General features: G+C 42.2%; 1 protein-coding gene across 25 annotated transcripts in view; it reads left to right on the top strand.

Annotated features, from left to right (window-relative positions):
- The window catches only part of CLASP2 (cytoplasmic linker associated protein 2), a 158,945-nt gene extending 149,057 nt beyond the window's left edge, over positions 1–9,888 (top strand). For all 25 annotated transcript variants that reach the window (XM_055134088.1, XM_055134089.1, XM_055134085.1 and 22 more), the window contains 4 exons: positions 527–655; positions 2,728–2,934; positions 4,972–5,088; positions 8,145–9,888. In XM_055134088.1, coding sequence (XP_054990063.1) covers positions 527–655; positions 2,728–2,934; positions 4,972–5,088; positions 8,145–8,231 — 540 coding nt within the window. In that variant the 3' untranslated portion in view covers positions 8,232–9,888. The remainder of the gene's footprint in view (positions 1–526; positions 656–2,727; positions 2,935–4,971; positions 5,089–8,144) is intronic.
- The last annotated feature ends 7,876 nt before the right edge of the window (positions 9,889–17,764 follow it).

Below are 17,764 nucleotides of genomic sequence, written 5' to 3'. Positions count from 1 at the left end.
TATAAGCCCAATGCAGATTACTTATATAGCACATTTAAGTTAGTGGTTCAGAGTAAAACTTTCTTTTTAATACTTAGAATAGAGTCGGTTCCCCATTTCTTAAAAACATAGTTAAGTGTGGGGTCAAAGCTCTACAGTAGGTAAAGCATGTGCCTTGTACATGGCAGGCCCAGGTTTGAACCCCAGCACCCTACATGTTACCTCAAGCACTTCTGAGTAACTCCTGAGTGCAGAGCCAGGAGTAAATCCTGAGCACTGCTAGGCATATTTCATATATATATATATATATATATATATATACACACACACACACATATATACATATATATATGTGTGTGTGTGTGTATAAAATAAGTGTGATCTAATTTTCCAACTAGAATTGTGAAGACTAAATTATAGACTATGCCACCTAATTTATGTAGTTTTCTCAATTCCCTCCTCAACATTAAAATGCTTAAGTTAAAGAAATTAAAACTGTAAAGAATATTATCCAAATTACTAAACTCATTAATATGTTTCTTCTTAGCCTACAATCAGGGCTTTGGCATTAAAGGTTTTAAGAGAAATCCTAAGACACCAACCAGCAAGATTCAAAAACTATGCAGAACTGACTGTCATGAAGACATTGGAAGCACACAAAGATCCACATAAGGAGGTGAGCTATTGGACAGTTAGATTTCATTCTCAATACTTTCAATAGAGCATGGAAGAGAGAAGCATTGCTCGAAGTGTACCTTACCAGTAATGTCTTAGTTAATATTTCCCTTGATGTCCAGGATGATGCCTGATAGACATGCCTGGGTCCTTGCCTGTGACATCAGTTGTCACCTTCTGGTCTTTCCAGCTCTAGGAAGTCATTTACCTCATTTCATTTTCTTTATTTCACTTTCGTTATCTTCACTTTTCATTTACCAGTGAGAGCTTGATTTTTCACAAAATAACAGTGGATCATTGTTTGATCCAATGGGTAGTAGAATCATTGTTTGGAGGTTTTGGATTTTTCTTCCCCCCCCCCCATGGGGGAGTTAGGGCTCCACCTGGTGGTGCTATCCCAAATCTGTACTTGAGAGCAAGCAGTGCTGGGATGGAGCCAGGCATCCCGCCTGCGCAGACTCACTCCAGCATGGAGAGCCATCTCGCTGGCCCAAAGCCTTGCTGTTTCAAAGTGGTAAGTTGCCTGTAGGACCTAGATGTCTATCAGATGTTTTTTTCCACAAAGTAGTGAGGAATGGAGACATTGCTGGTGCCCGCTCGAGTAAATTATAAACAATGGGATGACATTGATACAGTGAGGACAGCTTTCATGAAAGTGTCTTGTGGATTTGGGGCCCGAGAGATAGTACAGCAGGTAGGGTGTTTGCCTTGCTCATTGCCAGCCCAGGTTGGATCCCTGGCATCCCATATGGCCCCTGGAACATGCCAGGAGTGATCCCTGAGTGCAACACCTGCAGGTGTAGCTCAAAAACAAAAATAAAAAATGTTTGGTAATATATTTTGTTTCTTAATAGTTATGATATTCCCATTACTACCAGTTGCATTGGTTAGATAATCCTAATTGCAAAGTCAACATCTTACCCTCCCCAAGCTTGATATAGAAGAAAAACATTTGAACAAAAGGTAGAATAGCACCTTTACGTTCATTTGTTTGTTTGAGGTCTACATGGGTAGTACTCAGGGGTCTTCCAGCTCAGTCTGCTGGGGTCACTTCTGGCCATGCTCAGGCAACCTTGCAGTGCCAGGAATCAAACTGGAGCCTCATGCATGCAAAGCATGTAGCCCCTTGAGCTCTCTTCCCAATCCTTGATAGCACTTCAGTGAAATTATTTTTATTTTATTTTGCAATAATTTGAGGATGCATGTACCGGAGAGTAGGTGATACTATAGGTAATGATCACATGACTAGCACAGAGGGTCGATTCACAATAGGTCAGAAGAGCAGCCCACTTCCTGGCACAGCTAGAGTACATTGTGTTTGGGTTTTTTGTTTGGTTCTTGTTTTTTTGGCTAAGGGGGGGTCACACCTGGCGGTGCTTAGGGGTTATTCCTAGATCAGCACTTAGGAATTACCCCTGATGGTGTCCGGGAGACCAATTGGGATGACAGGAATCAAACCCGGTCGGCCACATGCAAGGCAAGTGCCCTACCCACTACACTATCACCCCAGCCCCTAGAGTACATTCTAATCGCAAGATTGTTTTTAGCTAACATTAAGGGAATGAAAAATAAGGTAAAATTATTTAACACATCCCAGGGATCCATCTTGCGACTTTAGCAGTTACTGATGTTTGGGCAGTTATTTTATCTCACCCTCACTTTTTTGGTTTACGGTAGTAATGTTTCTAAAGTAAATACTGGGCACTGTGTCTAGGACATATTTCATAAAGTTTATGCCTCCAGAACAACAGTTTTAGAATAACATGCCAAGAGCTCAACAGTGTGGCTCGGTGATACAGCACCTGCCTTGCATATGTGAGGCCATGAGTTTCATCTCCAGCCACAAAAATTATGGTTCCCCTCCCTGGGCACCAGTTACACAGCTCTCAAGCAGTACAGTAAATGGAGTCTCTCTCTCTCTCTCTCTCTCTCTCTCTCTCTCTCTCTCTCTCTCTCTCTCTCTCTCTCTCTCTCTCTGGCTCTCTCTCGGTCTGGCTCTCTCGCTCTCACTCGCACGCGCGCATGCACACACACACCACACGATGAACTTCCCAGCTCCATTTCCTGTTTCAGGTGGTAAGGTCGGCTGAGGAGGCTGCGTCAGTGCTGGCTACGTCCATCACTCCCGAGCAGTGCATCAAAGTGCTTTGTCCTATCATCCAAACTGCAGACTACCCCATTAATCTGGCAGCTATCAAAATGCAAACGAAAGTGATCGAGAGAGTGTCCAAGGAGACACTTAACATGCTTTTGCCAGAGATTATGCCAGGCCTCATCCAGGTAAGTGATGAGCTGTGATCTGTTCAAGATTGCGGACAGCACTCGGTGTCTTGAATGTGCAGAGCTAAGACTCCACCGCCAGCTCTGCGTACGTCTGTGTCTCTGTGAAAGTGCGGTAAAATCGATATAACTTAAAATTCACCATCCAGCCACTTTTAAATGTACAGTTATTTACCCATTAGTAAATAACTCCTCATTCTCTTTTCTTCACGTTACTGATAATCTTTGGTCTACTTTCTGTTGTCTGTTGTATTTTCTTAGATTCCTCATAAAAGGGGAGTTAGGCAGTATTTGTCCTTTTGTAGCCAGTATATTTGACTTCACATAATGTTTTATGGGTTTGTCTATATTTTAGCATTTATTAGAATTTCAATCCTAATATGGTGAAATAACACCCCATTTGCATATTATAATTTGCTTATCCCTTTATCTTTTCATAGAAATATGGGTATTTCCAGTTTTATTTTAATATAAATACTGCGATAAATCCTTTGCACTGTGTTCTTATATATCCCAAAATAGAATCCCTAAGTGTCATTTGATTTCTCTAAAAAGTGGTAGTATAAATTTATAGTAATAGCTATTATGTAGTTGTTGCAGTGCATGCAACCTACATCATTGTTGTAGTGCATGCAATCTATCCATATAAACAGTTTACAAAAATGGAATATTTTATAACATGCTTTGCTTAAGATTTTGGTATTTTCAGTGACTGTGACCTTTTGTGTATGTTTAGTTAATAATATTTTGATGGCTAATATTACATAGTATATATATTAATGCTCTGATAAAAATTTAATATTAATCTAGATGCACAGAGATTTGTTTGTGGCATTACATTTATGACTCCCTTCTCAGCCTGATTTTTTTTTTGGGGGGGGCACACCCAGTGAGATGTTCAAGGGTTACTCCTGGCTCTGCACTCAGGAATTACTCCTGGCAGTGCTTGGGAGACCATATTGAACCGGGGTTGGCCGCATGCAAGGCAAGTGCACTACCCACTGTACTATCACTCCAGCCCTGAGCCTGATATCTCTAAATAAATTGTGGGAATGTTGAAAATAAGGTTCAAATCTCTTTCTACATTGATTTAGTAGTGACCGCATATATGATATGGGTCAAAAGTGCTACACTGTATAGTGTGTGTCTTAAACTATCCCATGCATTCTTCATCGTTCCATTCTACCACAAGCGCCCAGTGAAAAAACAGCCCAACATTGTTTCCCAGAAGATAGCTTCAGTATTAAGAGATAAATGACTGTAAATCATAGAATCTCAATCAATAAAAAAATAAAGAGGAATAAAAGAAAGAGACATGATTGTAAAAGTTTATAGAATGTATAGCTTAGATTAATGGTAGGGATGGGTCAGATGTTGAACTTGGTTAAGGGGCTGGATCGATAGCACAGTGGAGAGGGTGTTTGCCTTGCACTCGACCAACCTGGGCTCAATCCCCAGCCTCCCATATGTTGGGTCCCCCGAGCACCGCCAGGAGTCATTCCTATGTGCAGAGCCAGTAGTAACCCCTGAGCATTGTTGGGTGTGATCCAAAAAGCTAAAAATTAGAGAGAGAAGGAGGGAGGGAGAGGAGGGGGGAGGAGAAGGGAGAGGAAGGGAGGGAGGGAGGAAGGGAGGGAGGGGAAGAAAGAAAGGAAGGAGGGAAGAAAGGAGGAAGGAAGGCAGGCTTAAAAAAAATCTTGGTTCAGGGGCCGGAGCGATAGCACAGCGGGTAGGGCGTTTGCCTTGCACGAGGCCGACCCGGGTTCGATCCCCGGCAACCCATATGGTCCCCCAAGCACCGCCAGGAGTAATTCCTGAGTGCAGAGCCAGGAGTAACCCCTGAGCATCGCTGGGTGTGACCCAAAAAGCAAAAAAAAAAAAAAAAAAAATCTTGGTTCAACCCGGATTACAGGCCTACCTTCACTGCCAGGAGTGTATGCTTTAGGAAGGTTAATCTGGGGGCTTTGCAGGGTGGTATATATACAAAGGACTTTTCTCTGATCCCTCAGGGGTGCTAACAACAGCTTTTGTCTCTAGGGTTATGATAATTCAGAGAGCAGTGTTCGGAAAGCATGTGTCTTCTGCCTGGTGGCTGTTCATGCAGTAATTGGTGATGAACTCAAACCACACCTCAGTCAGCTAACTGGCAGTAAGGTAAGTCATGCTAGTTTTAGCTAAGGATGGTGGCCATGGCACATAGTTTAGTTCTTTGTGTGTGTTAAAGTGTAAACGCGTTGCTTGGTGTGGAACCTACGTCAGCCCCTGGACAACTGGCTTCCTTTCTCTTGCTCCTTACACTTTGGCTGTTTCTAACTCTCAAATGAGTAGCCATGTTTGGTAGAATGATTGATAGATTTCTGTGAAAGAAACACAACAGCTTCTGGTTACAATGTCAGCTGGCTTCTTTCTTTTCTTCCCCCTGCCTCCCCTATCCCACCTTCTTTCTGATTTTTGGTTTTAGAGCCAAATACAGCAGTGTTTTGAGGTTGCACTGCCAGAGATTGATACATATAATAAATTTTATCCTAGTGCCAAAGGAAATGGTGAACATGTGAATCCTGTGGACACCTGCTCAAATTCTTGCATCAGAGGCTAAAGAAATGGTACTATGGGCAGAGTACTTGCCTTGCACACAGCCAGACTGGGTTCAATCCCCAGCACCACTTATGGTCTCCCAAGCCCCACCAGGAGTGATCCCCAAAATCCCCAGGGGCAGGGCAGGGGGAGCTTTGGGGGGCCAACTTCAAAGACAGTGTAAAAAACAAATTTTGAACAATAAACTTATTTTTCACAGAAAAAAAATCTAACTTTCATAATAAGTTTGTTGGTCTTAATAATCCAGTTGTCTGAAGAAGAATTAAAAATTAAAAAAAAATAAAATCTATCAGTTTATGAGACTACAAGGTTACCAGTGGAAATGTTGCATGTGAAGACATTAGTTGAGTGGGAAAGATATTTGTACGTGACATTTAATAGAGTAGAACTGATGGAGAGAGCGTAGAGGGGTTAAAGCAATTGCCTCGCATGAGCCAACCTTTGTTAAATCCCTGGCACATTATAAGGTCCCCAGGGCATCATGTGCAGCCCTGGCAGCCTCCGAGCACCGCCACACATGACCTGGAGACTCCCAAGCACATAATCAGGCTAGCGTCTTGAACGGAAAGCCCCATTGGCCAAGAACACAAAATTATATAAAGCATTAATTAGAGATGACATAAATGTGACCTCTTTTAGTAAAAATTGCATTATAACATGGCGAAATCAAAAGAATTCTGATTAGCAGGATATTGGCAGAGTATCTAGGATTTTAACTTCTGAAACCTACATGCCTAAGTTCCTCCCTGGCCTCCTGCTTCTTCCTCTCCCCTGGGCCCAAAGGTCACTGTCACTGTCAGTGCTACTGCTGTGCTATTGCTCCAGCCCAGTCCAAAGGTATAGTGATTATATGTTCTGTTTCTGTTTCCCAAGTTCTACCTCTTTAAATGGACTGGAGCGATAGCACAGCAGGTAGGGTGTTTGCCTTGCATGCAGCCGACCCAGGTTCGATTCCTCTGCCCCTCTCAAGAGCCCAGCAAGCTACCGAGAGTATCCCGCCTGCATGGCAGAGCCTGGCAAGCTACCCATGGTGTATTCGATATGCCAAAAACAGTAACAAGTCTCACAATGGAGACGTTACTGTTGCCCGCTGGAGGAAATAGATGAACGGGACGACAGTGTTCCAGTGCAGTGCTACCTCTTTAAATGCTGGGAATATAAAATGAATGTGAGCTAGGGAGGTGGATCGAAAAACTGAAACATATTGTTTATATGCCAGAGCCCTGAGTTCAAACCCCAACACTGAATTGTCCCTGCGCACCCAGGACTGACAAAGCCAAGAATAGCCCCCATGTGCAGTGCTGAAGTGTGGACCACTAACAAACCAAAAAGAAAAGTATTAAGAAGTTAGTGTGTGTGTGTGTGTGTGTGTGTGTGTGTGTGTGTGAGAGAGAGAGAGAGAAAGAGAGAGAGAGAGAGAGAGAGAGAGAGAGAGAGAGAGAGATACAGTATTCAAATGTATCATCTTCTGATTAGGTGGGTATTGTTGTTGTTGTTGTTTTGTTTTGCTTTGGGAACACATCCAGCTGTTCTCAGGACTTATTCTTGACTGTGTTCAGGGATCACTCCTGCAGGTCTCAGGAATTGCTGGAGATCGAACTGGGTTCAGCATGTGCAAGGCAGGCAAGCAGGTATTCTATCTATACCTGCTCGTATAGCCTATCCACTATTTCTCCAATAAATTGACTTTTTTTGTTGTGTTTTTATTTTTGTTTGGGGACCACACCCAGTGATGCTCAGAGCTTTTACTCCTGACTCTGCACTCAGGGAACACTCCAGGTGGGCTCAGGGACCATATGGGATGCTGGGAATCAACCCCAAGTTGGTCATGTGTAAGGCAAGCAACATCCCTTGCTTTAGTATCCATCTGGCCTTCCTTGACATTTTTTGTACTGTGTTTTGGTTTTGATTGTTAGGCCACACACAGCAGTGCTCAGGTCTTACTCCTGGCTCTGTGCTCAATGATTAGTGCTTAGGGGAACCATATGGGATGCCAGGGATTAAACTCAGGTCCACTGTGTGCAAGGTAAACAATTTACCCACTATACTATCTCTCCAGCACTTTGACTTCCTTTTTTGTTTGCATTCATTTTAAGTTTTATATATTATCACTACTTTTTTAAAAAACTGGAACCACATCCGGTGTTACTCAGGACTTACTTTGGCTTTGAATGTGGGGTTCACTTCTCATGGTGTAGGGGACCACATATAGTGCCAGGGATTGAGCCAAGATTGGCCATGTGCAAGGTAAATGTCCTCCCTGCTGTATTATCTATAATTATAATCAATTATGACCTGAGCCATTATAACATTATAATTCCTCAATATAAAAATCTTCTATTTTAAGACTCACCTATATGTTTGTAATTCAGGATTGGGGGGCCAGAGGGCTTGGGGCCACACCTGACTGTGCCAGGGCTTACTCCTGGCTGTATATTTGGAATCACTCCTGGAGGTGCTAAGAGGGCACCATGGGGTATCAGGTTGACTACATGCAAGGCAAGCTCTGTACCCGATATTTTCTCTCTCCAGCCCCTGTTTCTACTTTTTTAATGACAAGCTTCCTCTGATTTATAGCTGTCTGCTCAAATGATATGTTTGACTTGACTCTGCAGATGAAGCTGCTCAATCTTTACATCAAACGTGCACAGACAGGCTCTGGAGGGGCTGATCCCACAACGGATGTTTCCGGACAAAGTTAGTGAAGCGAATCACAGTGAACCAGGTCTCTCAAAGAAAGGACAGACAGACCATCCTCATCACTGAAAGGACATTTTCGTAGACATCTTTTGGAACTTACCATTGTTTCCCAGTTTTAGTTTTTTGTTTTGTTTTGTACTTCTGTAACGGCTACCCTCAGTCTGCATGTAACTTTTATGATAGTTATTCCAAATTCAAGAAGAAGCAGTATTAACATCATTTGATCAATACAAGGTAATTTTTAATCCAGTTCATCATTTCACATGTTTGTACTTCTTTGTCTTCCCATTAACCTTTGCCAGTGTTATGATTGTATAAATTTTTTTAAATGCTGGTTAAACAGGAATGCTTAAAGCTTTAAAAGTTTTAACAGTCTAAAACTTTTATTTTGCTTTTGTTCAAATGCAGAATATTTTTATTGCTACTTTGAGTTTTGTTCCGTATCATGTCCTATGCTAGAAATACTGAAATGATGTGAAACAAAGCAGAACTAATTTGAACTACAGCTGGGCTCTGTTGGTGTAATAGTGATACATGTCATGAGTTGCAACTTCTTTGGGGTGATCTGTAGTTTAAAACTAAGACCTCAAAGAGAAATGTTACAGAATCAGCCAGTTCTGTAATACTAAGACTGTTTGTCGGTTACTGATCTTGCCATCTTTATTTAAAACCACGTCCCTTCTCTCATCCCTGAAGAAAGCTGCACCAAATCATCTGCCTATTTTATTTTCTTGATACTTTTTAAAATAGAAGGTTTCATTGCAGGGATTTTTGTTTTTGTTTTGGTTTGTTTATCTTTGTTGTGAATGATGCTTTTTTTATTTATTAATATCAAATTCACTTATGAATAAACTTGATAACGGAAGCAGACAAAAAAAATCAAGTGCATGTGTGTCCTTGACTGTCTTCTGTTTCTCATTAATAAACAAACTAATTATTGAGACATGGAAGTCAACCAGCACCTTTTCTTTAAATGGTGGAACCTGGTTTCCTTTTACATGAGTTTGTCTTACTTGAAAACGTTGATCCTGATGAGAGAGAAGATGGTGCCAAGGCTGTTATCTGTGTATAATAGGCTCAAATTCTCTACCTCTTCAGGGCTAATACTTTTAACTGAGCTGCTGCCTATCGTGTCTTTTGGAAAACTACTAACGGGTGATTTTCTGTTACTTTTCAACAAATTGCAGTCACCTTTTGCTACACCTATTCTTTTCATGTGCAGCCAATTTTCAAAAATGACCAGTTTTGGGGGAAGGCAAATTAGATCACTTGGAACCAGGATACTAATGATTTCTCATCTTGACTTTTTTTTTTTTTAACCCTAACAAAGTGAATTTGACTGGAAAGGCAAATAGCTATTAGGAAAGCGATTTGCTATTGTTACAGACTTATCTGTACTTTCTTTGTTTAATTGAAAAAAATGTAGAAATGTATGTAAAGAATTTAAGAGAAGAGTACTGAATGGATGATTTGTCATAGGCTTTACCTTTGTTTCTGTTCTAGCAGCAGGAAAATAGTTTCTCTATATCCCCTGCCCTTTCCCTGTAACAATTTTGTTTTCTACTGTTAATTACATTGTGTATTTATAGTTCTATGCTTAACTGTTGTGCATATACTGGCAATAAAACTGTACATAACATTACTTGAAAAAATTAACAACGTATATCAGGTTTTCTTTGTCTCCCGTGTGATAGATCACTTCAAATCTTCTTTTTAAAAAATCTTCTAAAAAAATCTTCTAAAAGGTGTTACATTAGTGATGCTGTCATGAACTTTATAAATGCATGTGGGAAGAAAATATTTACCTGTAGTAGCAACCACAACACATTTATTTAGTTTTATGCATTATAACATATATACATTATAACTCATATATTATAACATATGAGTGAACATATTCCTGGGAGCGGCCACGCGACACATCATAAGACACTCCCTACCCATTTTCTATAATTACCACACCATATTTGATGGGGTTCAGACAGTAGACAGGCAACAAATCATAGAGGGAAATATATATATACATATATATGCCTCTCAGAGAGCCCAGCAAGCTACCGAGAGTATCCCACCCGCACTGCAGAGACTGGCAAGCTCCCCATGGCGTATTCGATATGCCAAGAACAGTAACAATGACAGGTCTCATTCCCCTGACCCTGAAAGAGCCTCCAATCTTGGAAAAGACGGGTAAGGAGAGGCTGCTAAAATCTCAGGGCTGGGACGAATGGAGACGTTACTGGCGCTCGCTCAAGTAAATCGATGAACAACAGTGATATTATAACTTATAATAGATGTTATAAATATTGAATCTTCTTAATAGTGTTTTATGTTTCATGATCTTTGGTATGTTGTATGACCATTTTAAGTCCAAATACTGATGTATTTTTTTTCTCACTGGTTAGATTTTACACGTGTAAGACCCTACAGTAGTTCCTGTTAACAGTTAGAGTGTGTGTAGGGGAGGGGGGGAGGTGTTTGGGGCCACACCTGGTGGTGCTCAGGGCTTACTCTTGTATCAGCACTCATGAATCACTCTTGGCACTGCTCGGAGGACAATATGGGATGCTGGGGATTGACCCAGGTCCGCCACATGCAACCGTTCTAGCTGCTATACCATGGCTTATAACTCTGCCCCTAGAATTTTGTAATAACAAGTACTTAAGCTTGTCCTCTAAAAGCCTGTCCTCTAAAGTACTTGTCCTCTGGGGGCCGGAGCTGTAGTACAGCGAGTAGGGCATTTGCCTTGCACACAGCCAACCTGGGTTCAATCCCCGGTATCCTGTATGGTTCCCAAGTACCTTCAGGAATAACCCCTGAGATTGCATGTGACCCAAAAAGAAAAATAAATATATAAATAAATAAAATGCTTGTCCTCAGGACCTCACCAAGATATTCACTGTCACTGTCACTGTCATCCCATTGCTCATGGATTTGTTCGAGCGGGCACCAGTAACGTCTCTCATTGAGGGATTTATTGTTACTGTTTTTGGCATATCCAATACGCATGGGTAGCTTGCTGGGTTCTCTGAGAGAGGCGGAGGAATTGAACTCAGGTCAGCCGCATGAAAGGCGAATGCCCAACCGCTGAGCTATCGCTCCAGCCCTCTACCAAGATATTAATCTGCTGAAAATTCAGGTATGAGGGCTTTGTGACTGAAATCTCCAGGCTATCTCAGAGTCAAGATGGGCTACCACTCACCACCTCTCTATACTTCCGGAAGTCAGTCATGTCCACAACTCAAAACTGCTACCCAGTTGCAAACCATAATGCACAAAAGGAGAGAGAGAGGGAGAGAGAAGAAAGGTGCCTGCCACAGAGGCAGACAGGTGTGGGGTGGGGGGGAGGACTAGGAATGTTGGTGGTGGGAAATGTACATTGGTAGAGGGAGGGGAGTTAGAACATTGTATGCCTGAGACCCAATCATGAATAGTTTTGTGATGGTCTAAGTGATTCAATTTAAAAAATAAGATGATCATCAGAAAAATAATAAGTATCTGTCTTCTAAAGACGGACACCCTAGAAAAAGTGGACACATGGAATGACCATCAGTCCAGGACAGTGGTTAGAACATAGTGCTTAATGTGACTAAAAGCTAAAATATAAAAGCGTGAAAAATGTCATGCTTAAAATTCTATTATTTCAGTTGACATAACTATAAAACTTATTAGTGACTTTAGATTACTACTAAATGTGCTCTTAATTTGTTTACTCCACAAACACTGGTGTTAACTATTAAAGAATTGTGATAAACAGCTAAGATTATGTTAAATTTATTCATTTCTCCCCCAAGCTAATTATTGATGTCATCCATTTACTGCGCTGCTCAATGCTAGTTCTACAAGCATGAGATTGTACATCTAGAGGTAGTACAGGAACCCCTGTACTATCTCTAGATGTACATTGCATCTTACATTGCATCTAAGCCAAGTTCAATCCCCAGTGCCCCCTCTGAGTACCAGCTGGTGTGGCCAAAAATCCCCATTCCAAAAAAAAAAAAAAAAAGACATGCCAATGAATCATGTAATTTAAAATGATGACTGTTGAGATACACTCATTTCTTCTGGGTTTTCAAAATGTACAACATAGGGGCCGGAGCGATAGCACAGCGGGTAGGGCGTTTGCCTTGCACGCGGCCGACCCGGGTTCGATCCCCGGCATCCCATATGGTCCCCCAGGCATTGCCAGGAGTAATTCCTGAGTGTAGAGCCAGGAGTAACCCCTAAGCATTGCTGGGTGTGACCCAAAAAAAAAAAAAAAAAAAATGTACAACATAGAATGTGTACAATAACAGTTTCTAGTAAAGTGTGGCTTGAAGTTGTGGTTTCAACTGTAGGATAAATTTGTTGTATTTACATTTTATGGACTGGAGCAATAGCACAGCAGGTACGGCGTTCGCCTTGCACGTGCCAACCCATGTTCGATTCCTCCGTCCCTCTCAGAGAGCCCAGCAAGCTACCGAGAGTATCCCGCCCACACGGCAGAGCCTGGCAAGCTACCCGTGGTGTATTCGATATGCCAAAATCAGTAACAACAAGTCTCACGATCGAGACATTATTGGTGTCCGCTCAAGCAAATCGATGAACAAGGGGACGACAGTGCTAACAGTGCTATGTTTTACACTTTTCCCCCATGTTCCTTGATGTTATTGCAGTTGCGGGGGCAGTTGACGGGGGGCGCACACTTGAGCTCTAGATCCCAATGTTCGCTGCCATCACAAGCTTTAGTGGCCAGGTCTGCGCACATGGGGCCAAGGGCCAAATATGTCCCTTCCATCTCTGGAACTGCAGAGCCATAGCCTGGCGCTCAGTGCCTGCAGGTGGCATCATACCGAGGCTTTACACAAAGCAGGAGCCGTTAGGCTCTGAGCCACACCAAGGCCCCCTCTTTTTTTGTTTGTGTGGTTTTTGGTCACACCCAGTCATTTTCAGGGGTTACGCCTGGCTCTGCACTCAAGAATTACTCCTGGCAATGCTCAGTGGACCATATGGGATACCCGGGATCAAACCTGGGTCAGCCGGTGCAAGGCAAACGCCCTACCCGCTGTACTATTGTCCCAGCCCCAGCCCTCATTTAATTCTTAAAAAACACTAGGTCAAAGTGACTTCACCACGTTAATAAGATTAGTAAAAGACTGGACCAGGGGGATAATTCAAGAGATCCGAGTGCAGGCTTTGCCTGCAGGAGTTTGGTTTAACCCCCTACATTCAGGGGTGACCTCAGAGCCAAAGGCTGGGTCTAAGTAAACCAGGTATTCTTATGGCTAATGTACAGCAAATGGGAAAGGAGGATTTCTATGTTCTATAAATACAAGAAAGTTTTTTTACTAAATCTTTGACAGCCTTACTGCCTGCATTTTTTGTTCATTTGTTATCATTGGTACAATTTTAACATTATACAAAAAAAGTTCTAGAAGATTGAAAGAACTTTTATTTTAAAATAGCTATTTACACATTGTGGAATTCTTAGAAATAAAAAAAAACTTGAAGAAAAAATTACCTCTAATAAGCACCAGTTGAGATAATCTTGTGCCAATTTGTGGAGTACTGAGATAATTAATTTGAGTTAACATTGAAAACTATTAGGGAACATTAAAATTTGTTAGCCAGAAGAGTGACAAGAATAGAATTAGCTAACATTTTGGATATATTAATCCTCTTTGTTCTTCTGCAAAATGACTTTTAATGTCAGCAAAGTATTCCTTTGTGTGTATGCAGCATAATTCTGAATTGTTCTTCACTGAGTATTCTTAGGACAAATAGTTAAATTTTAGGCACATCTCCAATTATTTCATACTAAGCAGCTTTATAGATGGCTTGAGTATAGAAGTTGCTAAACATAGAAACACTTTTCAAAGATATACTAGTTGCTTAAACAACTGGGTTTAAGATCCTCTTATAATACTAATAGAATGGGAAAATAAAACAAGTATCTTAATATGTACTTGATATTTTAAACTTATACTCATCAGCCATAGGGTGCATGGTTTATGTGTGTGAGGCCGTGGGTTTACTTCTTGGAACCACTTAGCACATTCTGATAATAAAGTCTGACATCAGCACCAGATGAATCCTGGAGTTCAAGGCTGTCCACAGGGCATGCTGCTTATCTGATCATACAACAGTGCCTCTGAGCACTTTCTTAACAGCAGTTACAGGCCAGCCACTCCTGCCCACCCCTACACCAAGCCCAAATTTTTTTCCTTTGGATTTGGGCCATACCCAGTGGTGCTCAGGAGTTATTCTGGGTGCTTTGGGGCCCATTGGGCATCAAGAATTAACCTGGGGCTCTGTCATGTACTCATGCACTCCAGGGGGCCAGAGCAATAGTACAGTGTGTAGGGCGCTTGCCTTGCATGTGGCTGACCCAGGTTCAACCGCATTTGGTCCTGAGTCCACCAGAAGTTTTTCCTGGTTGTAGAACCAGGAGTAACCCCTTAACACTTCTGGGTGTAGCCCAGAAAACAAAAAAAGCACATACCCTGGCCCTTTAGCCATTTGCCAGCCCCAATCCCATCTCAAAGAACATTAGTGTGTTGCTCCCATTACCAGTACTAGGAAATATTTATAGTAGATTTTAGGGGTGTCATACTTAGAAGTGTCACTGGAACCGGGTTCGTAAAGGCTAATCTTTTCAGAATTAAAGTCTAAAGACATCTCACTTAAGATTCTTTAGATTATAGGAGAGAGAGAGAGAGAGAGAGAGAGAGAGAGAGAGAGAGAGAGAGAGAGAGAGAGAGCAAAATGGAATGCCCGGCCACAGAGGTGGGGTGGGGTGGAGGGGGTGGGGTGGAGGGGACGGGGTGGGGGTGGTGGGAGGGATGCTGGGACCATTGGTGGTGGAAAATGGGCACTCGTGGAGGGATGGGCACTCGACAATTATATGACTGAAATGCAAGCACAAAAGTTTGTTAAGTCTGTAACTGTACCTCACGGTGACTCACTAACAAAAAATTTTTAAAAAGAATTCTGCAGATTACATAAAAGCGAGATTTGTCATGTTAATTTTTAGGTTAAACCAGTGAACTTGTTAGTCCACTTAGATTGCATTTTAGAATGCATATCTTGGAATTTCTGAATCTACTTTATTGGCTAGCCCAAGTTCTTCCTGTGTAACCCTGGACATTTGCAGACAGGTTTAACATGTCCAGACTATCTACAAAAGAACATAGCATATTTTAATACTTGTCTTATAAGTGAATAGGTGATCTGAGAGGTAGCACAGTGGGTCATACACTTGCCTTGTGATGGATGACCCAGGTTCAGTCCCCAGCGCTGTATATAATCCCCTGAGCACCATCAGCAGTGACCCCTGAGCATAGAGCCAGCAATAAACTGAGCATAGCCAAGTGCTTAGGTTCAATCCCTAACATCCCATATGGTCCCTCTAAGCCCCACCACAAGTGATCCCTGAGTGCAGAGCCAGGAGTAATCCCTGAGCAGTGCCAGCTGCGGCACAAAAAGCAAAATAAAATCCAGTTCCATATTTTCAGTTGTATTGGAAGCATTGATAAATTAAGGCCTCATAAATTTGAGTAAATTTATGGAGAATGGTTGGGGACAGGCTGGAAAGGTGCCAACGCGACAGTGACGAGCTTCCCAGAAACAGTCTGACAGATGAGAGGAGCACAGACAGACGGAGGGACAGATGAGATGGACAAAGGGACGAGAGCAAAGCAGAAGGGCCAAGAGGCCCAGAGCCAACCGCTGAGGCTGCAAATCCAGCTGGGCCCTGGGAACCTGTGGCGTGAGCAGGCGGCGGGGTCCACAGCTGGGCCTTTGTGCAGGTGGAGCCCAGAACCGTTGGAGGCAGGAAGCAGAGGGGCGAAGGCTCCTGGGGGCTCTCTGAGTTGGTGGAGAGAGTGAGGTTAGCAGCAGCATTGGGGGGAGTCTAATCAAGCACCAGGCACCCGAGTGGGGCTTCTCTCAGCAGGGCTCTTGTGTCGAGGGCATACCCTCTACCTGCCCACCACACCAACATGCTGCAATAAATAGTTTCCCAAAAAAAGCACTTCGTTTAGGAGATGCCTAATTACGCAAAAGTGTGGCTAAGCAACGCAACAGGAGCTACAGTCAACCAGCTCACTGACACTATTAATACTTCTGATTACATCATCTCAGCCTCCGGCTGCCAGGCAATCGCCCTCAGGAGGGTAACAGATTAGGCTCCAGAAGGGGTATCTCCAAGGAAAATAGAAGGAGAAAGAATGAGATTGCCCTGATAAGCAAATATCTTGACCAGTTTTTCTCAGACTCAGAGAGTGATCTATGGATGTCGTTTAGAAATTAAATGGAATGCAAATGATGGTATGCATTACGATATACCTTTATCTGTTTTGTAAATATTCATAAGTTTAACAAAGAAATTTGATGTAACCAAAAAGTCACAATGAGTATAATAAGACAGGAAGGTCTAGCAATTGTTCAGTCCTCAACTTTCATCATAAAAATCTAGAGATGCCTCCTAGAACTGAAAGTCAGAAGAAACTACTGTTTGAAAGGAACTTGGGAATTTGCAAATTACAGAAGAGAGAGGAGAGCAGGGAACTGTTTTGTTATATAAGTTTAGTAGGACTGGTGGACATTTTAAGATATGTACTTTTCTCACTTTAATTTTATAAAAAAAAATAAGTTATAATTAGTCATAATGTACTTTGCAAAGTGGCCAAACCCATTCAGGAAAAATTAACAAATAAAAAACACTAACAAACATATGTGTGATGTATATTTGGAAGGCCCCAAGAAATCGGGGCCAGAGTTATATATAGTTCAATGGGTAGGGCACTTGTGTTGCATGCAGCTGACCCAGGTTCAAACCTTATGGCACTCCTTATGGTCTGCAGAGCCCACCTAGGTGACCTGTGATTGTGAGCCAGGAGTAAACCCTGAGCACCATTGGGTGTGACCCAAAGTTTGGGGAGAAAAAACAAAAGTTTGGGGAGAAAAATAACACATTTGGCGTGGGGGTGGGGAGATAGCTCCAAGGGCTAAAGTGCATGCTCTACACGCCAGAGGACTGGGCTTCATCCCTGGAACCCTTGGACACTACCAGGTGTGGCATAATGAAAGGAAGAAAGGAGGACACACATTCAGGATGCAGACAAAGGATGTGGAGGTAGAGATTTTGAGAAAGAGTTAAGAAAGATTATTTGAGAAGCCATAGCGAACCTGGGTTCAATCCCTTGCACCCCCTATGGTCCCCTGTGCACCTCCAGAGTAGTAATTCCTGAGTGCAAAGCCAGGAATAACTCCTGAGCATTGCTGGATGTGGGCCAAAAAAAATAAATAACACTCTTTGAGATATATAAATCAATAGAGTCACATTTCATTTGTGAAAGTATGCATTTGTATATATTAGAGTACATATTGGGATTAGATTTTTAATACTGCCATTTTTTAAAGTCTGACTTCTACTCTTTTCCTCTGCTTTTTTTGGCCCAATTTGCTCCCCCACCACCACCATCTCTGGCCACCTCCATATTTAAAGTAACATTCATTTATCAAAATTATCAGTCTTAGGTGCATAATGCATGGTTAA

Source organism: Sorex araneus, chromosome 4, assembly GCF_027595985.1.
Source record: "Sorex araneus isolate mSorAra2 chromosome 4, mSorAra2.pri, whole genome shotgun sequence".
NCBI lineage: Eukaryota > Metazoa > Chordata > Mammalia > Eulipotyphla > Soricidae > Sorex > Sorex araneus.
This window is presented reverse-complemented; position numbering and strand designations above follow the sequence as displayed.